Source organism: Chanodichthys erythropterus, chromosome 12, assembly GCF_024489055.1.
Source record: "Chanodichthys erythropterus isolate Z2021 chromosome 12, ASM2448905v1, whole genome shotgun sequence".
Taxonomy (NCBI): Eukaryota; Metazoa; Chordata; class Actinopteri; order Cypriniformes; family Xenocyprididae; genus Chanodichthys; species Chanodichthys erythropterus.
In genome coordinates, this window is record NC_090232.1 from 34,615,259 (window position 1) to 34,639,906 (window position 24,648).

General features: G+C 35.7%; 2 protein-coding genes across 3 annotated transcripts; both read right to left on the reverse strand.

Annotated features, from left to right (window-relative positions):
- Positions 1–4,301: 4,301 nt before the first annotated feature.
- On the reverse strand, positions 4,302–5,763 carry LOC137032942 (galactose-specific lectin nattectin-like). The gene is made up of 6 exons (XM_067404978.1): positions 5,611–5,763; positions 5,310–5,391; positions 5,051–5,193; positions 4,809–4,949; positions 4,605–4,719; positions 4,302–4,462 (listed from the first exon to the last, which is right to left on the reverse strand). The coding sequence occupies exons 1-6, from the start codon at positions 5,644–5,646 to the stop codon at positions 4,389–4,391; spliced, it is 591 nt and encodes a 196-aa protein (XP_067261079.1). The 5' UTR covers positions 5,647–5,763; the 3' UTR covers positions 4,302–4,388.
- A 1,144-nt stretch (positions 5,764–6,907) lies between these two features.
- p2rx3b (purinergic receptor P2X, ligand-gated ion channel, 3b) lies at positions 6,908–24,469 on the reverse strand. 2 transcript variants are annotated; one of them, XM_067403598.1, is made up of 13 exons: positions 24,343–24,469; positions 20,562–20,647; positions 19,678–19,813; positions 12,779–12,850; positions 12,586–12,655; positions 12,274–12,367; positions 12,115–12,192; positions 11,886–12,027; positions 10,786–10,922; positions 10,459–10,552; positions 10,309–10,374; positions 8,177–8,254; positions 6,908–8,090 (listed from the first exon to the last, which is right to left on the reverse strand). In XM_067403598.1, exons 3-13 carry the CDS (start codon positions 19,750–19,752, stop codon positions 7,962–7,964), a joined length of 1,035 nt encoding a protein of 344 aa, XP_067259699.1. In that variant the 5' UTR covers positions 19,753–19,813; positions 20,562–20,647; positions 24,343–24,469; the 3' UTR covers positions 6,908–7,961. The 2 variants fall into 2 exon arrangements, with proteins under 2 accessions (XP_067259699.1, XP_067259698.1); XM_067403597.1 differs by lacking the exon at positions 24,343–24,469 and having other exon boundaries at positions 20,562–20,850.
- Between the last annotated feature and the right edge of the window lie 179 nt (positions 24,470–24,648).

A 24,648-nucleotide genomic window follows, 5' to 3' on the forward strand; every position in this document is an offset into this window, starting at 1 on the left:
GCCATGTTGTATCCTTAGTTGGTCCTGAGTTAGTCTGTAGCTGTCATATTGTTGGGTTCAAACACTCAATGGAAGCAGGAATTATAGTCCAGGGAAATTTAATTTAAATCCATCAACAGGTAACTAGGGAATTGCAGGAGAAACCACTCAACGGCAAAACATGACTAATACCAGAACAAAGACTAAGGAGAAACAGAGACATCAGGTAGGGAACATCTCGGTTACATATGTAACCCTCGTTCCCTGACGGAGAGAATGGAGATGAATTTGGATTTTGCCTGAGAGCCAAATCACCTGAGAGTGTAAACTAAATGAGCCAATGGACATTGGTGTGCGAGATTTGCATTGTGCACTCCACTCTGCGAAGCAAGTATAAAGGAAGAGCGTGTGTAGTCGCACATTAAGTTTTCGCTGAGGAGCCAAGACGGTGTGTCGCGGCCGTTCAGCGGTGGTACAGCAATTTTGGCGATGTGACATAATGTCTCAACGGTTACATATGTAACGGAGACATTCCCTTTCAGTCAGTCACGTTTGACGTTACGTCAGAACTGAACTGACAAATTGGGATCCCTGTACCAAAACGCCACAATGGCTGTCCCTTCCAGTGCTCTGCGTAAGCAAGCTTCTTTCCCCTGCAACTACTGGGTGGACATAAGAGCAGTCCATCACTGCTGTTCTCATTTATCCATTTAGTGGGACTAATACACTGGAAAGCATATTGTTTTGCGGTGTATTTTGATCTTTATAAGTAAGTTGAGTCTGGCCTAAATTATAAGCATTTAAAATTACTTACAATTTGGTCAGAAGACTCCTCTGTGGTACGTTCTTGTTCAAAGTCTTAAAACACTATAAATCAAGCCAAGGTAGGCAGCTTTTGTAATCAATTACATTTCTTTTAATTGGTTACTTTTCTTTTTATAGTAAACAAAAGTGTAAAGGCAAATAAAGCTTCATCATTAAGGTATAAAATACAGTAATCACTCTTTTGAGTCAAAGGTTTAGTCAGCTCTGGGCTTCCCATCTTCAGCTTGGGCTTTCTTGTCCTCAACTCTGGGCTTCTAGGCATCGGGGGTTCTGACGTATCAGTATTCGAAGAGGCAATCAACTCATCAGTCTTTTATACTAATGTTGTTTATCACAGACGTTAGGTTATCTTCTTGATTGACGTATGTTGTAACTTTCCCAAAGTTTCCCAGATCCTTCTCAAGCTACTACGTGGTATTACGCATAAGGACTGGCCATTCAGGGCAGTGCTATATATGGAAGGCCTCTGTGGTAGTTCTAGCCTTACGAGGGTGGAGGTCAATACTGGTAGAAACTGGCAGAGAGAAAGACACGAGCTTACCAACAGGGAATTATTGTCGTGGAACTACACATGTGGGACCATGCTTTCCCAAAGACTTACCTACTACTCCATCATGATATGCTTTCCTTTGCTCCAAGGATGGCACAACTCTGACCGGGCTTCTCCGGGGGCCTTCTCTTTGAGAAGAGCATCATTCGATGAAAAGGTTCCGCTTCAAAGCATAAGTGCGCCTTGTAGAGTGTGCTGTGCCGAAAGGATATTGTCTACCATCGTCAGGTCACATAAGTCCTGTCCGGAAGGTCTGGATGTGAGTGCCAAATGGTGCTGCTTCTCAAAGAAAGCAGGTTCTTCTTAGAGGAATCTTCACTACAGTAGTTCCAGGAACCAGGTCCTGTTATGCCAGAAGGGCACAACTAGTAAGACTTGCTCCTCATCCTCCCTGAGTCACAGTCTCACTGCGGAAGCTGCATACCTTCATGGGGCTGACCTGGAATGCACCGTGTCCCAGAGTGTGTCTGAGTGTGTGGCGCGTCAAGTCCTCGAACCGCACACTGCTGCCCGCTAGCAGTAGGAGAGGGGGATGAGAGTGGAAAGGCACAGCATTGCACTCTGCCATCCACACCCTCTTGGGACCCAGAGACCATGCTCTTTTGCTAAGAATTTGGGTACCGCTGGACATGAAGCCAGCAGCAGAACAGAAATGTAACTAAAAAAATTCTCCACCTCGCCCTCCTCCGGGGGAAGAGCAGCTTCCTGACCACTTGGAGGATTAAACGGCAACTGCGATGGGTCTTCCTGCGGAGGTTATGGTTGAAATAGCCATGCTGGAGCCTTTTTTTTGCCACAGGAGAGAGATGCCCTCAGCAAAGAAAAAACTGAGTGGCAGCCCATGAGGGTCTGGTAGCACGTCGGGACAGGCTCTTGAATGCCTCAGCCTGCTTCTTGACTGCGGAGAACTGCTGGGCACAGACCTCAACAAAAGGCCAACTTGTGAGATGGAGGCATCGAGAAAACAAACTTTGATGACATCCCGCACATCTGCAAGGTTTAGCCAGGGGGCGCTTCTGGATCACCTAGGGGGACATTGTCTGGTGCCTGCGCCTTTCATCACAGTCAGTCACTGTGCACAGTTTCTGCACCACCCTGGCTTAGAACTACCCTTGTGCATTATGAGTGCTTTGGCCTCGTAGACTTGCAGGGTGGCCATCACATGCACGGCAGTGGCGGCCTTGCGAGAAAGGCGAGATGCAACAAGCATGACGACGTGGTCACCCATGAACGCAGGCTCAGCATGCTTATGCCCAGGCATGTGAGACAGTGATTGTGGCCGTCAAATGAGAATAGTAAAAATTAAAACACAAAACTATTCAAATACTAGCTGGAGAGCTTGTCTCGTTTAGTTTAGACTCGAAGGTGATTGGGCTCACAGGTGAGATCCCAATTCATCTATTTGCTTCTGACTGAAAGGGAATGGAAGAGAACAGAACTAACTGACATACTAACTATGAAACTAAGGCATAAATAACAGAAACACATAACAAAAACAAACTCTAAATGTGACAATAGCAGTGGTTCTCAAACTTCCAAAAGGGACTTCAAGATGACTTAAATTATTTAAAATAAGACAAAACAAGCATTAAAATAGGCTAAAATAACTCAAAATCAAGATATATTATTTCTTATTATCTGGTTATTTTTATAACGGATATACACATTTCTAGTTATGCCAAGCTCAAAAATATTTCATCAGGGGCCTTGAAGTCAAAAAGTTCTACAGGTTTGTAAAATAATAATAATAATAATAATAAAAGTCATAAAAAAATCCAGAAATGTCTTTGTTGGCCCTTAAAAAGCCCAATAAATTAAGAGTACTTTGGTCTATGTTGGTATTACAGATGCATCATTATAAAACAAATCAGTTCCAGTCCTTGATTCTGATGGGTTGAACCGCATTCAAAGGTGTTTTTACTATACAAACATACACCTGTGACCTCATTACATCAGTATTACGATGCCACTGTGTCTGTGTGTTGCTTGACAACCATTCTGTATAACAATTCAGTATTACTGTGTTCAAATTGTGTTGTAATTTTTGACTGTAAATTTTGGTAGGCTAAGTTTGGATGAGTGGTGGAAAGAGATGAACAGAACAGAGAAAGAAGATAAAAAACAAAAAACAGATGTGTTGAAATTAACTAGAGAGAAATTGAAGAACTGGAAAGGTTTCAGCAGTTACCTCTCTTTGCTGCCGCCCAATCCCCTTGCCTTTTATCACCAAAGTGGACACTACACCAAAGATGTAAGTAAGTATACTGTATACTTTTGTGTACCTTGGTGCTGTTTATCTAACAACACACTGAAATAAATTTCAGTGACCTTATGACTGTCATGATTCCCCTGTGTTTTGATGCTTACCTGGCTAGCGCATGACATTATGTAAATTTTATTGGTACTTATTTTAATTTCATGACTTACTAATTGACAGCCTAACTACGTCACATGCCCGTAATTTCACTACCATCAAATTACCAACTCACATGGTGTCAGTACAATCTCCTAAGGGAAAAAATTAACCAAGAACGTTCCAGTTACATACTATATTTGTAATACTTTGGTAATTTCATGACTTATTGGCAACGTAACTGAAGGTCCATAATTTCATTACCTTTACATTATAGTTCTTTTAATGTTTTGATGACCAGAATCTGCTATTTTAAATGTGTAAAGCCATCATGAAGGCCTGTTTGGGCTGATAAACATTGGTGTTTTTTAGGATGTAGCCCTGTCTTAAAAATAAGGGCTTTTAACATTTCTAACCTTTTGGCATCATCCCTGCACCACACAGAGAGATTAAAAGCCTATGGACCCCAAACATGTATTTATACATTTGAAAACTATCCTTGATATAGTCAGTGCAATACATTTTTAAAACTCGAAATAACTCATTTTTATTATAAAACCATTTGTAATTCATTTGAAAATATGTTGTGTTTTTACAATTTTGAACACAAAGTTATGTTTAAGGTTTCACTGAATGATACCCAGATAAAACAGTTCAGTCTAAGTCTACTTCGAGTCTAAGTCATGTCTTCACTTCGAAGGCGCACATGTAGTTTTTCTTCACGTAACAAGCATCGTCATTCCACTTGCCAACATCTAAAAGGTGAAACCAACAAAGAATGTGAGAATTAATAATCTTGATAGATTCTAGGTTACATTTTACATACCAATTATGCAATTTATGTGATTTTACCAATAAACAGTAACACTTATAGGTGCAAGAAACCCTTTTGCTTACTATTCCAGTTCATTTCCACGCAGTCCTCCCTGTAACTGAAGACGTGTTTGGGCTCACCAGGTGTCCAAATTTGATAGTTCCAGGAGGAACCGTCAGTCCAGACAAATTTACCAGACTGAGAGATTGAGAAAGATCAAACATTTTAGGCAAAATGTTATCTGTGAATTATATATTTTCTTTTTAAATCACTTCTGTCTCATTTACCTGAAAAAACTCAAAGCCTCCGATCCAAATGCGCAGGTTATGCGGATTAAACCTGATCACAATGCAGAGCACGTCACCATTAGCCTTTTTGTTGTGCACCGACACCAGGTGTCCACCAGGGGCTTTGCTTTTGCAGCTGAACTGTGTAAAAAAGAGCAACAACACTACATGAGAATTACATATGAGCATAAGTCAGTTTCTTTTTAATATGTGTTGTCTGTTGTCCCACTGATACTCCTTACCTCAGCTGCAGTGAAGTTGAGAGGGTTGCCAAAGTATTTGACACAGCGTGACCCCACTTTGTACCAAGTCTCATAGCCAGTCATTGGACAGGCTTTAGGCAGAACACAGCCTGATGAGGGATTTGCATGTCCAGCAGCCTCATCTAAATGTCACACCAGAATTTACACTTGAGGTTTAAAAACTTTCTTTATAAAATAGTCTGTGTATATTGCATGAATTATTTAAATAAATGAAATATAGCCTAATTTTAACCATCACCTCTCTCTATTGTTAAGAAGCTACCACTTCCAAAAAGAAAAGTCATCAACAAAAAGCTAAAAATCTCCATTTCTGCTGCACACTGCGAATAAGAAAACATAATCAGTGGAAGCTTATGTTTAAAAAACAAAACAAAACAGTAATTTAAAACATTTTCCCCTTATTTTTATTATTTATTTTGAATAATTTAAAAATAATACATGGTTACCATGAAAAATATGGAGTTATAAATGCAGTAATTACAAAATATTTTATTGTTTAATGCATACAACAAGTATGTTTATGGAAGAAGAGGACTTACCAAACCCTTCCACTCTCGTCTTCCGTGTCTCCTCATAACATTTTCTGTCGCTTTATTCTTTTTAACAACTCCTCCTTTTCTCTAACTCAGCATTTCTATATGAAGTTCCACATGAAAGCTCATGCATAGCATGCAGATTCATTGAATTGTAAAAAAAAGAAGAAATAAAGTCATCATAAAGTCAAAATTGACACTTCTTATTTTTTATGGAATTTTACAGTATTTATTATAAGTGATTTATCTGTGTACATCATTACTTTTAAAGTAGCTTGTGTTCCCTCATAATCTTTAATCAGAATAACTTCCCCTCTCTTCCAGTCACAGCTCTCCTCTTCTTTGATAATGTGTTTACTGGAACAAGGGCGGGACAACCTGTCACTCACATGAGCTCACAGTAATAGCAAACCACAACAATCCAACCAATTCCCGATGGACAAAATCAAGTCCCAACCTACATTTTTTTCTTGTTTGAGAAGCCATTTCACTCAGATACACATCACAATAGTAAAAAAAAAAAGCCTATCGCAACTGCAGATTGGCCAAATTACGATATGTGAATGCATTATTTTGGTTTGGACAAAAACTAATGCCTAATGCTTCTGATCTATTAACAAGCTTGCTCTTTTAACACATTAGACCGTTATACCACTGTGCCATGTTGTTAAAGACACTGTTGCTGATCTCTTTAAATTTGAACTTCTACATTTCTCATTGCAACTAAAGATGATGGAAATCACATGCTAAATGGCTGTACTGTTAGTCTAACTCAAGACTTTCATGTAATGAAAGAATAAATGTTTTTCAGAAAATGGCTGCAGAGCATATTTTATTGTTTTTCAGCTTAGTGAATGTATATTTCTCCTTATATTACTGATATAACACTTTTTTTTTTAACAACTCCTACTTCTCACTTTTTCTTACTGCAATACTTATTCAGCAGTTTTCATAAGGGAAAACCAAACACGCTCTTGACAACTTGTTTGGTAATTTATGCTGTCAAAAAAATTGTTAAGGTACCTTCTAGTGAAGTTAACCAGGGACCTTATTTTACTTCTAAATCCAATTTTTAATCATTGATAATGCTATCTTGTCAGTCTTGTTTCTTTTGTAAATCATTAGTTCAAATAATGTTTTATTGCCCTGAGCCTCCCCATGCCCTGCATCAATATTTACAAGCAAATTGGAAGTATAAATAAAGTATCAACAATGTGTGTGTAATGTTTAGTGGCTGTAGTAATGTGCACATCGATAGGGAAATAACAGAAAAACTCTTTATTATAATATAGCATAACTCGGAACATCAAAATAGAACACAACCACATAATGCAAACAGGAGAACGAATAAAGGACTGAGATGAACCAAGGGCTTAAATATACAGAGTGATTAACATAAATAAGAACAGGTGTGCTAATGATTAACCATGGAAACATACAACTAATAGAAAGAAATCAGGGTACATTTACACAACAACGATGTACTAAAAACAGAAAAAAAAAATCCCTTTGCGTTTTTCGCGTACTGACGGCAACGTGGTCAAAACTATCCCCATTCACATGGATTCGCAAAAACATTTAGAAACGCTGTATTATGCATGTCAGGCCAGTAGTTGGCGATGTCACTTTGTAAAGAAACACTAAGCACCTATAGACTGAACACGTAATACACATGCGCATAACGTCACCGTTTTCACAAATTTGCATTTTTGTAGTTTATACAGAGACGATATCGTTTTCAAAAACCCGTTTTCATGAGTTTGTGTTTTCAGGCCTCCAAAATGTATATGAGCAGCCAAAATGCAAATAAAAAAAATTCCATTTTTATTTGAAAATACGGCAAACCGTAACAGAGAAGAGAAACAGAACACAATGAACCAAAAATAATCCTGACAGTTAGAAAAGTTCAGAAAAATTGGATCATGCAAATACATTTTCATCCACACTTGGCCAAAAGTGTGAGTGATACTCTTTTACAATAACTTTATATTAAAAAAACAAACAAAACAAAAAACATTGGAGTGTCTACTAAATAATCACATGAATTATTAAATATGAATTATTAAGAATTATTAATATTTTTAACTAATTAATAGTTTTATAATGGTCGTGCTAACACTGTGAGCATACATAGCAGAATTTAAGTATTTACCTAATACTATTAGTTACAAAACAAAAAAAAAGTAACGTTTTTTTGATATTCACTCAGTCGGGCAAATAATACATTTTGACTGAGTTTAATTTGGTTTGAAGATAATTATAAAATATTTTAAATGCTTAAGCTAAATGTAAAATTAAGGGGAAAATTAAAATGTATATATATATGAAATCCTTCCCAAGTGCAGTGGTGGACATTATTAACTATAACGTTCAATGGAAAATGCTCCGGAGTCAGTTGAGAACTTCTCATCAGGTTTGATTGACAGCTGGCTGTGGTTCCTGGTCCTGTACAATGAAGCAGTGCTCTGAATGTGTGAATCTGATACCTAGAAACAGAGAGAGGCAGTGAGGCATTCATTGTCATCATAACTTGATAGATGTAATGTTGTTGGCGACTTGCTTAAATGCAAACCTCTTCAAATTTCTTGGCCTTGTACTGGTCAGCTCCTTTCAAGAAGTTCAGCAGAATTATATCACAAAGCACTGTACCCTAAAATAAAGAAAAAGTGTCAGTTTTGTCTACTTAAACAGGTTGACAGTTTTGAATTATCAGTATTAAACATGAACAATAATAATAAATTATGAATACGTTCTGAATACATATGCATCCATTAATGCCAAGCTTTCATGGAAATAGATGCTAATGCTATAAAATATTGTATTCATAGCTATAAATGTGTATGAATGTTGTAGCAAGGCGTCAGTTGCTGTCTGGCACTGATCTGGTACAAAAAATAAAAAATAAAAAGTTTTATTTAATGATAAAACAGTCCAAGTTCATGATGAGGATGGAGACAAAATTTATGTCAAGAATTATATATAATTTATTATATATAAAGGTAAATATATATTAAACAAAAAAAGGGTATGCAGTTTTAAAGTGCAGGTAAATTATGTCGATATTGATCGATCGTTCTTCAAGATCTGGGGCCAGCCGGGCGGTTTGCTCACTTCTCACTTGAGTCACATTTCACACATTATTTGACTTATACTGGTGAGAACTATGGTAAAGGTTTTGAGCTTAGTGGCAGTTCAGACCAGGACAAACAATGAGTGAAAATGCCTGTCCCACACATGAATTCATTTGTCTTAGCATCTAGAATACTATTTTTGCTTGAATTTATTGACATTTTAATGTGTTTTTTATGTTGTACATCAAAATTTTGATAAATATTTTAAATATAGTAAATAATGTAGCAAAATTATAGTGTATTATAATAAATATAGCAAAAAAGCACTTTCTACATTGAATAAGTTAGTTAAACGTTAACTTAATAATATGAAACAAATATTACATTTGTCCTTTATTCATGCAAGTAGACAGCAAAGATTTAACTGATACTTATATATTACTTTGAATTGTTCATTATATTTACAATGAGTTGTGTATTGATTCAAACATAGAAAAATTATTTACAACATTTATTTGCAGATTTTAATAAAGTTCGCATGTATAACTATTGAGCATAATCTACTTAACTTTAAAGGGTTAGTTCATCCAAAAATGAAAATTATCATTAATTACTGTATAATTACTCACCCTCAAGTTCAATCTGTTCATCATATAAAGCAAACTGGTCTATTTAGAAAATTTGGACTAAAACGCTCAATTCTTATGGATTAGTTTTGCAAACTTTTTATGCACTTTTCGAAGCATCAAAGTGGCAGTTGCATAGCTGTCAATGGATGGACAGAATTTGCTCAGATTTCATTAAAAATATCTTCATTTGTGTTCGGAAGATGAACGAAAGTCTTATGGCTTTGGAACAACATGAGGATGAGTAAATGAGTTTTCATTTTAGGGTGAACTAACCCTTTAAAGCAGAACTAAGTAACTTTTTTTACCTTCATGAATAGTTTTCTAAGTCCTTATGATGGTTGATTGAATTGTAGTGGCGTGTTTGAGCTGCACCGACCCGACACAATCTCGCCTCACGTTCACGTTCACGCGAGAGTGACAAAATGCTTTACGTTAATTCAAAAACAATGTATATATTATGTCTTTATGAGACAATTTCGAAAATTACCCACCTCCATCGAGTGTACTGTATTTGCAAAACTACTGCGCTGGTTGAGTGTTGTAGTCGTTGTAGTCCAGAGCTGCGCTTGGAGTATTTATGACAGTGTGATTCACTGAAGGAAACTGTAGGGGGAGCTTCGCAAATCTTACTGAGTTCCGCTTTAAGACAATATGGAATTAATGTTTTTGACTGAAGCCGTACTGCAAGCCAGCCCAAGTGTGAAGTGACCAAACTAGATCTCATTAATATTCTTTAATAATTGAAGCAAATGGTGAATTTGAGTAAGCCCCTCTTTATGTCTGTGGTGTCACACATAATAATGGATCTCTAATTATTATGGTTGCACCATTTTACTATTTTCTAGTTTTATTTATACTGTTGTTGATTTTGTCACATTAAGTAGCTGACATTTGGAGTTTAATTTCTACTTAAAGTTACCCAAAATGACCCATTTATATGACCCAATTTGTGAAAATGAGCTGTTTAAAGTTCACACACACAATCTAGTAATGAAGACACATACCACACCAACAGAGGTGAAGGCAGCAACCATGTTGATTAGAGTTGGTATCATGTTAAATTTTCCAGCCTTTAAAGAAAAAATGTAATGAGCAACTATGCCCAGATCCAGAAAAAAACTCAAAAATACACAAATATGTTAAGATGAACTCACATCTCCATTAACCAGCACATCGAATCTGATGGCGTAGGCTTTCAGCAGAGTGCGATACTCAGTTCCGTTCTCCATTTTAAAATACTTTGCGTACCTAAGGACAAAGATTTAGACATGTTAGCCAATGAAGTTTCAATCTGATCTATCAACTTTAAATGATTTTGTGCCTTTATGTAATATTTCCTAGTATGTGGCCACTATAAAAAGTCTGATAAACATGTAGATGAAGTATGTGGACAGATTGAAGGCATTTGCTTGTGCAGTATCATTAGAGGCCAGCAGACTACAACATTCTTGATTAAAAGTGGAAAGAAAAGGTTCTAGAACCTGAAGTTGTATCCTGGAGACACAGTGGTCTTCTCTGACATGGCGTCCAGACGAGTGAAGGAGTAGGCGGGCTTACACGCATCATCTGCCTTGTCTAAATCACACACCCATGCTATTTTTATCCCTATCACTCCCCCCTGAGAGAAAGAGTCAGAGATTACTTACACAAATTCAATTTGACTTTGCACTTAAAGAGAAATAAAGATTTTTTTGGGAGAATCTAAAAAATAGTCTGAAATGTACTGTTTTTTTTTTTTTTAATACAACAGGACTTTCTTCAGCCTCTTGTGAAATTTCTTGTGATATTAACTTTTTGGTAACACACTTTACAATAAAGTTTAATTTGTTAATATTAATTACATGATTTATCATGAACTAATGATAACCAATACTTATACAGCATTTATTAATCTTAGTTAATGTTAATTTCTACATTTACAAATACATTATTAAAATCAAAAGTTGTATTTGTAAACATTAGTTAATGCACTGTGAACTGACATGAACAGACAATGAACAACTGTATTTTTACTAACTAATGTAGGGCTTCAACGATTAATCGCGATTAATTGTTTGCAAAATAAAAGTCTGTGTTTATGTAATATATATGTGTGTGTTCTGTGTATAAGAGTTATGTATATATAAATACACACACATTCATGTATATATTTAAGAAAAATGTTATATTTACATATAAAATATTTATATTTAATATAAAATATATATATAAATATATATATTTATAATACATGCATATATTTCTAAACTTTATATCTGTATGTGTGTGTATTTATATATACATAATTATTATACACAGAACACACACATACATATTACGTAAACACAGACTTTTATTTTGCAAACGATTAATCGCGATTAATCGCTGCAGCCCTAAACTAATGTTAACAAATGAGACCTTTTTTTGTAAAGTGTTACCAACTTATTTATAGAACTGTTGTATAAAAGCAATTTCAAAAATAACACCAGTCATGATATTTCTTACATATGTGAAACTAGATGATAAAAGGAAGAAAGCAAGAGCGAAAGTAACAAAAAAAAAAACAACAACAAATATTTAAAATAAATAAATAAACACTCACTTTTTTAGCAAGAGTGGTAAAGTCTTGTTGTGCAAATCGGATCACATCACCAACTTTGAATATTGGACAATACATGTTACTCTCAAAGTCAAAGTTACATTGCTTTATATAGGAACTATTGATGTTGGGCAAAAAGTTTCCCCTGAAAGGAAAAGAGAAATATTTAAAGGACGAATGATATGAATGATAATGATAAGATTTTTCATTGTTTGTGTTTGATTGACATTACTTTGTGAAGTTAAAACGTGGGAAGCGAATGCTGTTCTTGATAAAGATGGTAAAGTTCTGCACCTCCATCATGGGGTTTCTGAATACAAAAAAATGTCCATCAGTCCTTTTATTCAACATTCACACATCTATTCATTTGTTCATTTAAAAGTGGACTCACGGTTGAATTTCATCAATCTCTGCAGGACACCATCCTTTGATCTCACAGGTTTTGTGGGTAGTATTGAAGTTCACACATCGTCCTGTCAGCAACCCTTAGAGACACAACTAATGGATCAGAACATAACATATAGACTGTACAATTTGTTATAATGTTAGTAGGTTTAATAGGTTTTTCCTCGACCATTTCAGGATAACAAAACAATCCACAATGTCCCTCTGCAGTCAATAATTTTATCCCTCAATAACTTTCGATAATCACAATGACATGACAAAAATCTTACAAAGAATACAAAGAACATTAGAATTTTACCATTGCTAGATGGTTTTGACATCTGCCTCTTACAAGCACCGTCATTGTCACATTTGAATTTCATCTCACTCTGAAATGTTACAAACACGTGAACACACACACAGACAAGAATCAATTCAATTTGTGTAAATTAATCTTGATAGATTTCAATACTTCGAGAAACACACTAATTTAAAACAGTGTCCTCACTTACCTCTGGACAGTTTCCTTGAACTTGGTTCTCTGTCGTGATGAGCTTTGTGATGATGCAGAAAACTGACGCCCCCTGATGGACACATACACACACGTGTACACACAGACATTTACTTGTGTAAAAAAGACATTATAAACTGCTATTGTTTTTATTTATAATATAATCTCACACCCTGAATGAGGTGTTTTTTATTTATTTAAAATAATATAAATTATATACAGTATTTATTAGGGATGTGACGATATCAAAATCTCACGATACGATAATATCTCGATATCCTCAATATTTATTGCGATATTTAAAAAAGACAAATGAAGACTTGGAAAAAAGTGCCATGAGTATTAAACAATGATTGAACATTACAATGATGTACAAATTAACCATGTCATATCCTGTCCTCTTTTCTCTATCCACTAATCATAACTGCTGCTTAGAAGTATGAGGTAGTATGAGATTAGTTAAATCACCAAAAACTAACTTTATAATTAACTTTATAAATATTATCCAGCACCAGCTGGACCTTGACAAAGGTAACATCTATTATTTTTTCTAACACTCTCAAGAGTTGTATTTGTTAACATTAGTTAATGCACTCTGAAGTAACATGAACAAACTAGGAACAGCTGTATTTTTATGAACAAACATTAACAAAGATTAACAAATACAGTAACAAATGTATTCTCTCTGCATTGATATCTGACGTATATGAGTAGACTGAACCGCAAGGGCTTTTCAGTGCATTCATTGTTATAATATTTATGAGGTGAGATGTGCCTATTAAAGGATATGCTCCTCGCAATTCGCACCCATAACACCAGAACCGTTTTCTGGAAAAAAAAAAAAAAAAAAATTGCTGAAAAAAAAAAAAAAAACACTTTTTGCCCAGAAGACGTATCGTTTCATACAGTCATGTGACCACAATAATATCGAGACAATTTTGCTATAGCGATACTACGATATTGATAATATCGTTACATCCCTAGTATTTATGAATGTATTTTCCAAATAAAAAGCATCCCCAGCTAACAAGAAACATTCTTAGAACTTTGTCTAACTTTCTGACAAGGTTCTCTCAAAGCATTCTTTCAGTAGTTAATGTTAAAGGGTTACTTCACCCAAAAATGAAAATTCTGTCATTAATTATATGACAGAATAATCACCCTCATATCGTTCCACACACATTTCTCCATTCATCTTCAGAAAACAAATTAAGATATTTTTCTTAAAATCCAATGGCTCAGTGAGGCCTGCATTACCAGCAAGACATTTAACAATTTCAGTACCCAGAAAGCTACTAAAGACATATTTAAAACAGTTCATGTGACTACAGTGGTTCAAACTTAATGTTATTAAGCGATGAGAATAATTTTTGTGTGCCAAAAAACACTCCAAAATAATGACTTTATTCACCAATATCTAGTGATGGGCGATTTCAAAACACTGCTTCGTGAAGCTTTACAAATCTTTTGTGTCGAATCAGTGTTTGGAGCGTGTTTGTTTTTTTTGGCACACAAAAAGTTTTCTCGTCGATTCATAACATTATGGTTGAACCACTGTAGTCACATGAACTGATTTAAATATGTATTTAGTTGCTTTCTGGGCATTGAAAGTGTTAATTGTCTTGCTGGCAAAGCAGGCCTCACTGAGCCTTTTTTTATTTTTTACTTTTTTAAAAAAAAAAATTATTTGTGTTCTGAAGATGAACGAAGGTCTTACGGCTGTGGAATGACATGAGCGTGAGTAATTAATGACAAAATTTTCATTTTTGGGTGAACTAACCCTTTAAGAGAATGTCCATTCAGTGTTATCTTTTCGGGGTAGTTCACCCTAAAACAGAAATTAAGTCATCATTTATTCACTCTGGTGTTGTTCTAATGCAGTATGCACTTCTTTTTGAGACCACAAAAGGAAATAAAAAAAAAAAAAAAAATGACCCACTCGGGCTCGTCCATATAATGGCAGTGAATAGCGACCAGGATCAAGCTTTTAAAAAAAGAAGCAAATGTATCACAGAATGGTCCCATGCGTAATGTGTCATATATTGCAAGTGTTCTGGAAGTATACAGCAATGTGACATGACGTGACGTGTGGCCATGTATGGTGACCATTACGCCACAACTGCCCCAGTTGGTGAAAAACAAACCAAAATGTAATGACATGGCCATTGGTTCATGAAACTCTATTAGTGCTGCAGTTCACTTTGACTCGGCAAGAAAAAAAGGCACAAGTTAGGGAGAAATCAAAACTAATCAAGACCAAACCTTATCGTATACCCCGAGAGCACTTGGAATACACGACACATTTTCACATTTCTGTTATGTTTGGACTTTTAGGGTGTTCTCACACTAGGCACGGTTGCCTTGAACCGAGCCCGAGCGCGATTGTCTCCCCTCCCCACTCTTCCGCTGGCCCGCACTCACATTGCATTTAACGTTCCAGGCCAGAGCACGCTTACGTCATATATGATGCAACTTTTTGAATGGAAGAAAATAGGAAGAAATGCACTTTCGTGAAGATACTGCCTAATATTATATAGGCTATTTATAATTTATGCCCCACAGTGATTTTCAATAGCACGTATCAGAGGATTATTATGAAGGCAGCTGATGTTAATGGAGGAATTTGCAGCTTTACTCGCAAACTACAATTCCTGTTCATCAATAAGGTGAGATCTATACCCGCTATAAACCCAAATACACTTGAATTAATTACATGAATTGATAAGTGTACTATCAAAGTAGTAATAAAGATGTTTGCCGTCATAAAGATGACAGTAGCGCACACAAAAGTAGTAGTAGTGTTCCGTGCCCTGGCATGGTTAGCACTCACACTGCATGCGAACCGCACTCGAGCCCAACCGAACCGCCCTCTGGCCCACCTCTTCCAAGCGGGCCAGGGCCAGCTAAACGAACCGCGCCCAGGCATGGAACGGAGCAATCACACTTGTCAAACAAACCGGGCTTTGGGGGTCACATGTGCTTGAGCACGATTTAGAGCGCCTAGTGTGAGTACACCCTTAGTTTATATACAGTCACAAGTTTCATATTTTCTATTTACTATGGTTACTGATTATGATTAGTCATTAAGTTCGGCTGTGTCCTCATTAGTTCACCTTGTTAGTCCTCGTATTTAAGTACCTGTGTTTTCAGTGAATGGTTGTCTGGTCTATGCAAAGTCAATGCTACATTGAGTTTACCTGTCTACCCTGTCGGGATGTTATTAAAGACCTTTTTGAATCTTCATCTTCCTTGTTGTGACAGTTGTGACAGAAGACCGGGCCAAGATTAGATAAAGTTGCGACTTTTCCCACACATGGACCTACCATGTGCAGTTAAACTCCTGTGCATGGAGCAGGGGGAGAGTTTGCTGACTGATTTTACCCAGGACATCCTCAATCTGGCATGCCTGACTCATTACACCAACGACTTGCTCGGTATATTTTATAACTATATTTTAGAGTTCAGCCAACCACCACCCACAGAGACGGATTTGACATTAGAGCCCACCACAGATGATAAACTTCCACCTGCCACAAAAAATGGACAGCACCAACCATCACCCTGGAGCCGAAGCACCACAGGAAATCTGACCAGGGGTGTGAGCCGGCATCATCTGTTACAGTGGGAGTGTTGGTGGAGTTAAACACAGAGGAGTGGCTGATAGATTGGGATGCTGAGGTAATACATTCCACCCTATCCGCCCATGTACCCTGTTCACAAGTCCCTTCCAATATAAATGTGCCTTCATCATCGCTGGTCCTATCCTAAATGTGCCTTAGCTCCACCAGAGGCTGTCATCCTTAAGATTTCATGGGGCTCTCTCATCCCTCCGGTTCCACTACAGTCAGCCATCACCCTGCCAGTGACGCGGACTTATGAGCCATTCGTTGCACTCCGTCTCTTCACCCCTTCACCTCCAGCGGGCTCCTCCCTCCCTCCGGCTCCGCCTTGGTCCTCAGTTGCATCAGCTCTGCCTCAGTCCTCGGGCACTCTGGTTTCGCCTTAGATGCTCATCACTATGGCTCTGCCTAGGTCTCTAGTGCTGTCGATGACGCTAGGTCACATCTGCTCTCCGTCTGCGCCTAGGGCTCCACAGTCTTCGGCTTATTCTGCGTCAGTCGTCCCCTGGATGTCGTCAGCCAAATCACAATCATGGCTCTTCTCTCTATCGACTCCACCGTGGGCTATCAACGTTGCTGAACTCCGGGTGACCACCTGGCCTCTCCTCCCATCATCTCCACCATGGCTGCTACCTCCATTATCGCCACCCTGGTTTCTCCAGACCTTCGCCTGCTCCTCATTCACCTCCAAAGCCCCCACCCTCACTCCCTCGCTTCATCTACTAAGGTGCAAAGTTGCACCTTCCGGGATGGGGCGTACTGTCACGGTTCTTTTATGTTTGGACTTTTGTTTATCTTCAGTCACATGTTTCTTTTGTTGTAGTTTCCCGCCACTCTTTAGTTACCATGGTTACTGATTATGATTAGACATTAAGTTCAACTGTTTCCTCAATAGTTCACCTTGTTAGACTATTTAAGTTCTTGTGTTTTTAGTGTTGGGTTGTCCGGCCTCATCTATGAAAAGTCAATGCAACTCTGAGTTTACCTGTCTACTCTGTTTGGATGTGATTAAAGTCCATTTTGAATCTTCATCCTCCTCGCCGTGTGCTCTACCACACACGTTGTGTTATACGGTACCATTCTGTGATACTTTTGCATCTTTTTTAAAGCTTAATGCTGGTCAAGAGGTGCAAGGATGATGTCAAAACCTGGAAGACAAATTTGCCAGTGGTTCCCTCAAGATTTTCCTATGGGGTCTTATTATGGGTTTTTTCAATTCATGAGTAAAATGAAGCCTGCATAATAAACATAACTTGATGATATTTTTGCCGTTTTGTTCTACAACGTAAACTGAAAAACACCTATCAAAAACACAAGTTTTGAGCAGTTATGTTTATTTTTTAAATAAGTAACTTAGATAAGACAGTTTGGGGTGTGAGTGCATGCAGTTTACGTAGTAGAACAAAATGTCAAAGTATCATCAAGTTATGTATTTTTCCACAGGATTTTTTTTTTTACTTATAAACTGTAAAATCCAATTATAAAACTCCATGGGAAAATCTTAAGGGAACCTTGGTCTTTAGTCATTTTTTCTGAAGGGACTTTTATTTTAATTTCTTGTTTTGTGGTCTGAAAAAGAAAGAAGAGCATATGGCATTAGAACAGTAAATGATGATTTAATTTTCATTTTAGGGTAAACTATCCCTTTAATAATGTTCTCAAAACATAAGCACAAAAACATTATACATCATTCATGGAACTTTTTTTTAAAAAACATTTTAGCTGGACGTATGTACAGAAGAGGATTAGGGCCAAGCAATAATAAAAAAATAAAACTATCTTGAGAGTAAAGTTGTAAAATGTCGGAAAAAAAAAACTTGTTAAATTTTGAGAAAAAAGTCGCGATAAAATGTTGAGAATAAAGTCGTTAAATTACGAATTTGTTCTCATAATTCAACAACTTTTTTCTCGTAATTTAACGAGTATATTCTCAACATTTTATCTCGACTTTTTTCTCGAAATTTAACAACTTTAATCTCGAGATGGTTTTATTTTTTATTATTGCTTGGCCCTAATCCTCTTCTGTACATATGTATAGTGTTTTTAAAATCTTAGTACTTGTTTTAGAACATTCAGAAAACATTCAATAATGTTCGAACATTCACATAAAAAAGTAAAATGTTTTTAAAATGTTTAAAAAACGGGACATTTTGAACACTCAGAGAACATTCAGAAATAACATTTTTATAGCTTAATGGGAACATTAGCAAAACAATCTTAGAACATATTTTTGTTAGCTGGGTCCTCACATGTCCCTAAAGCAGCGTTTCTCAAAGTGTGGGGCGCGCCCCACTGATGGAGAACAGAAACATAGCAAGTGGGGCGCGAAAAATATGAGGAAATTTGGTCATTTTTGTGCCCATCTCTATTAACCTTTTGAGCGGTATGTCCCCACATATAGGAATGTTTTTTTAATATTTATTTATAAACTTTTTCAAAGTTTTAACAGAAAGCTTCATACAATTAAAGTTACTTTATTCCCCCTCTTCTCCATAACTCTTTCTGCCAAAATGATAAAATTACAAAAGTAATAATAATAACAACGAAAAAAAAAAAAAATTAAATTAAATTTTTAAAAAAATGTATAAAAATAAATTACAAAATAAACTTTGAATAGCATGTACTTTAACAAAGGAACAATATTATTGTAAGAAAAGATAAATTACAAATAATACATAAATAAAAGTACATATACTCATAAGGCAATGACAGCGCAACTACTTTGAATATTAGGATTTTGGGCATAAATGTGTGAATTACATACAAATGATTGTCAGTAAAAAAATGAAAACATATATAACTGGAAAGAACTGAGCCATAACATTTCAAACTGGATGTGCGTCACGAGGCTCAGTGCAAACAGTCCTTTCAACTGAATTATTATTTTTATATATTTTTGAACAAAGTCTTTTCATACAAAGTGATAATATAATTGCACGTTTATTTCCTCTGTTTTTAATGCTGTTATTTGAAGTAATGTTTTTAAAAATGTGATGTTAATAAAATACATTTTAGCCTAGTTTATTACCATTTTGTTGGGGCAATTGGGGACAGGTGGGGCTCGGAACCCTTCTTACCGCCAAATTGGGGAATGGCAGAAAAAGTTTGAGAAACACTGCCCTAAAGGGAGATTTTGTTAAGATTTAATTTTGGTGGCAATTTTGACATCAAACTATATGTTATGTACACACACATAGATTAACACATACACACACTTGCAATAAAAATCGGTCACAAAAGTATATATATTCTTTTAAATATTCTAAAACTTGAGATCTACTTGAGTAGGTGTGACATAATCGGCAACATCCATGATCCGGTTGTTATATTCTCCGAAACCTTTCACTTTAGTCATCACTGATGACTCGATAGCTGTGTCTCGCACTTGATACGCTTTCTCATACAAAAACACCCAGCTGAGGGAGGTGGGGGGAGGGTGGAAAGAGAGAAAGAGAGAGAGAGAAAACATGAAATACAGAGCATTTAATAGGCTTCTTTTTTACTTTCCTTTATGTAAAATGCTCACAAATATTACAAAATGCTGCATGTAAAAAAGATTTTCATGCACTTATTTACTGAAAACTCTCATAAGTACTTCGTACTTTACATACATTTTGTCACCACAAAGACTAAAAAACAAGTCTTGAATAACAAAGTTTCTTTGTTATCACTTTACAATAAGGTCCCATTATATCTTTTTTTTTTTTTACTTTTTTTTTTTTTTTTAAATATATTTTATTTTTTTTCCAAAAACAAACAGTCTTTGTTAACAATACAAACACAGGGATTGAACAAAGGAAACCAAAGACACAGCTGAAGCTGATGGGTATATAAACAAACAATGACATAATCCGTAGCCAAAGAAAATTTCCCATATAAAACTTGTATATTTAAATGTTTATCTATTTTTTTTTTTTATAAATGAATGGGTTAAACTGTTTCAAAAACCAAAGCCATTTTTCCTAAATTTTTTTTTTTTTTATTATTCTGCTATAAAACAAAATCTGATGAGGTCCCATTATTTCATGTTAGTTAATGCATTAACTAACATTAACTAACAATCAGCATTACGTTTGTTACAGTCTTTATTAATCTTTTTCAATCTTAGTTAATAATAATACAACTGTTTATTTTTAGTAAAAAACGATGAGTCAATACACTCACCCAATGAAGTATGTTATGATGAGGAGCTGGACGACACGGTTGATGATGCCAATGGTCCAGCTCTTCACCACCACGGACTTGGTCGTCTCATAGGTAAAGAAATTTGTTATACAGTTCCACATTTTTCCAGAACACACTGAATTCACTGGATTCACAAAAATTCCGAGCGTATCAACGTATTTGCAAGAATGTTTCGTTAAGAATAAGTTAATGCTGGTGATGAATCTGTCCAAATGCTTTATCCTGTGTTTTGTCACTAAAAGTCAAAAAACCTCTTCAGTAATCTTCCTTATTGGTTTCCCTGATTAGAAGTCTCCACATCTTGGGATGCTTTCACAGAAGACCCCCTCTCTTCCTCCCAGTCCCTCCCTCTCTCCTCCCTCTTTTCTTATTCTCTAATCCTCCTTCAGTAATTCTGTCCATTCTCCAGATATAAAATTTACATTTGACACTCTTAGCAGATGCTCACTTACCAAGCAACTTACAAAAATGCACAAATCATATTACTGGCAAAGTTAAGGCTTAGTCCCAAAGAAGTTCCTAACATCTCTTACTCAACATTAGCATACATAGAGTGTCCATAACAAAACAACAGAATCAGACACAGGGTGCTAGAAGTGCAGTTATAGGCTAGATGTTATGTGTGTGAGAGGTCTAGAATAGTTGAATCTTGATGAATTGCACGCACATTATATCATGACCACCATGACAACGCCATAAATGTAAAAGCTTTTTCACACAGAAAGCCTCATAGGAGTGGCATTAAAGATTTAAACTAGATTACATCTATGCGATATTTTCTCATGAGCTGATGGACTGTATATAGTCATTTGCAATATCAGTTAGTTATCTAAAGCCGCATGTTTCGATAAGATTAACTGCATGTTTTTTACATTTATGCATTTGACAGACGTTTTTACGCTTGGAGCCCAGAATCCCTTATGTTGTATGTGTAAAAAGAATATGAATAATATTATCAGTAATAATATTAGTTATATTAATCTAAAATAATATTATATTAGGAATATGATCTCCGCAATGATAGGCTAATAATGGTAATATTTTTCTTACCATATGGCGGGGCATAAAAAAACGGTTACTTTCTCATTATAATTTACTTCTACAAAGTTTTTTTTTAGTCTAATGAGAAGCAAGTGTAATGTAATAGCCAAATAATGATAATATTGATAATAGTTGTCATGCAGACTTCATACAATAGGGCCTATACCTTTTAATCAGGTTTAGCAACAACAAAGTCATGGGTTTGATTGTAGGGAATACAAATAGCCTAATAAACTGGACTATAACTTGAATGTGCTGTAAATTACTTGGATAAAGGTGCCCGCCAAATCAATAAATGTAATATAAATATAATTAGAATCTTTGACGAGACACATCCCTGCGTCGGTAGTTTTAGTGACAGCGCCATGCAATAGTAAAAAGCTTTTTCACACAGGAAGCATCATTAAGTGTGAGGCTCATTAGTTAAAGATTACATCTATGCGATATTTTCCCATGAAGTGATGGACTGTATATAGTCATTTGCAATATCATGTTCTGATGAGACTGACCACATGGTTTTTACATTTATGCATCTGACCAATTTTTTTAATGCTTGGAAGTCCAGAATCTCTAAATTTGTTTGTGAAAAAAAATATATTAATAATATTATTAGTAATAATATTAGTTTTATTAATTTAAATAATATTTCTTATATTAGTAGTAATAATATTAGTTTTATTTTTTTACTAATATTATATGTTTTTTTTTTTAATTAACATTTTCTCTTTTACAATTCAAAACTTTGAGGTCAGAAAGATTTTTTCTTTCTTTTTTTTTTTACATTTTTTAAAGAAGTCTCTTATGCTCACATAGGTTGCATTGCTTTTTCATCAAAGTAACAACAAAAACAGCAATGACAATTAATAATGTTTATTTATTTTTTTTTTAAATGTTATTATTTTAAAATGTAATTTATTCCTATGATGGCAAAGCTAAATTTTCAGAACTTTTACTCCAGTGTCACATGATCTTTCAGAACTTATTAATATCAGTGTTGAAAACAGATGTGCTGCTTCATGTTTTGGAAACTATGATAAAAATTTTTTTTCCAGAACACTGGATATAGATATATAGATATATATATATATATATATAGATATATATATATATATATATATAAAACATCATAAAAGTCACTTCAATTTAATGTGCCTTTGCTGAATAAAAGTATTAATTTCTTTCCAAACAAACAAACAAAAATATAATCTTTAAACGGTGTTGTATTTCATAATTAAAAGACAGCAGGCAGATATATCGATGGAAAATTTTAAAACATGCTAACAAGCTGAAATTTCTATTTCTATTTCATATATCATTTCTTGTAAGAAGAACAAAGACCACTGAAACATCAAGCTTTTCTTTTACAAAGAGCTGGACGAGAGTGCCAGACTATCATTTACTCCGATGATTTCAATTATGCAAATGGAAAAACAGTAAGGCAATTTAGGATGTATCCCACAACCAGCACTAACACATACACACACTTCAACCACAACTGAGAGGCAACATTTCTTGACATGGCCAAGAGTGGAACCATTAACCTGTGGTTTTCTCTCTCTCTCTATAAGTTCAATACATCTGGGACTTGCTTCCCCACAAAAACAGACACAATGCAGGAGTAACGCATGACAGAAGACCAAATCAAATGAGAGGCCACAGAGTGAGGCTACGCTCAAGCACTGCTGGAGTATATGAAGATGTCTATCAGTCAAGGATAATGTTAAGTGTTAGATGTCTCAAGCTGATTTGATTGTCTTGAAACAGGATCTCAAGATGAAGGGAGGGTACAGAGTGAAAAGGGGGAAGAGAGAAAGAGACTGAGGAAATGGATGGGACTCAATACAAATTGGTGAACAAAGTCATCAATGCGCCAAATGCAATAATGAGCAAAGTGGTTTGAGAGCCGTGATGAGAGAGACAAAACCACAGAAACGTAACAGATATGAAGTAGGGGGAGTGATGCAAAAAAGCAGACTAAAGGAAAATGATTGCACCAGGAAAGAGGAGGGGAGAGATATAGGAATTTACGTTACATGCATGTACCAGATACAAGATCAAATTAATTGGATAAGTAACACAAAAGAAAGAAGTAGAGCCTGAAGAAATGTTTTATAGAATATTTCTCACATTTGAACAGCATAGACATTAAAGTGTCTTTGGTGTTTCCATGGTTTCTACAAAATAAAACCGGAAACCGTCTCCTCACACGTCCCGGAGCCTTGGTTAAAATTGCAATTTTCTCACGCTTTACAAATAGTTGGAAACATTTGGGATATTGTAAGTACTCAAATGAACAAAATATATAACAATGGCCTAGTGGGTTTTGGATATTTTACTGCAAAAATATTACATATTGCACCTTTAATGACAGAGATGTCATTTTTGGGTAAACTAACCCTTTAAATAGGTGGTCCCCCAGTACAGGATCGTTCTCAAAATTTTGGCTAACGCTATGTCAAGGTTCTCTCTAAGTTATGAGCAAATGCTCAAAGTAATGTTTGCTAAAAGATATCAGCTCTTAATAGGGCTCTCAAAACAGTAGCACAAAAACCCTACTTTTAAACTGAATTGCGCTACAAGTTATTTGGATTTAAACGTGTCTGCCAAATCAGTATATATATTTAATATAAACAGAATCCTTGACGAGACGCATCCCTAACGTTACTTCGGTAGTTTTAGTGCTTTCATGTTTTGACACGGATTCGGAAAGTGTCTTTACCTGCTGTCGAGTCGTTCACAAGCCGTGCGTAGGTGTGTTTTGACGGTATTTTCATATTAGCTTTGCTCAGCGTTTTACTTTTGTTTCTTTTGTTTTGTGCTGTTACCAGTGAGAAACTGCTCTAAACCATTCACTGTGCGAGTGAGTAAACTCAGACCTTTTGACCAATTCATGGAAAGAACCGACTCAAGTGATTCATTCAAGAATCAGGGTCCAGTTAGAAGTAGTCTGAACAAACAACAGTCAGCCAAGATATAATTAGTCTTACTTTTCGTTCTCAAAGAAGATGAAACTCAAGTTTTTATT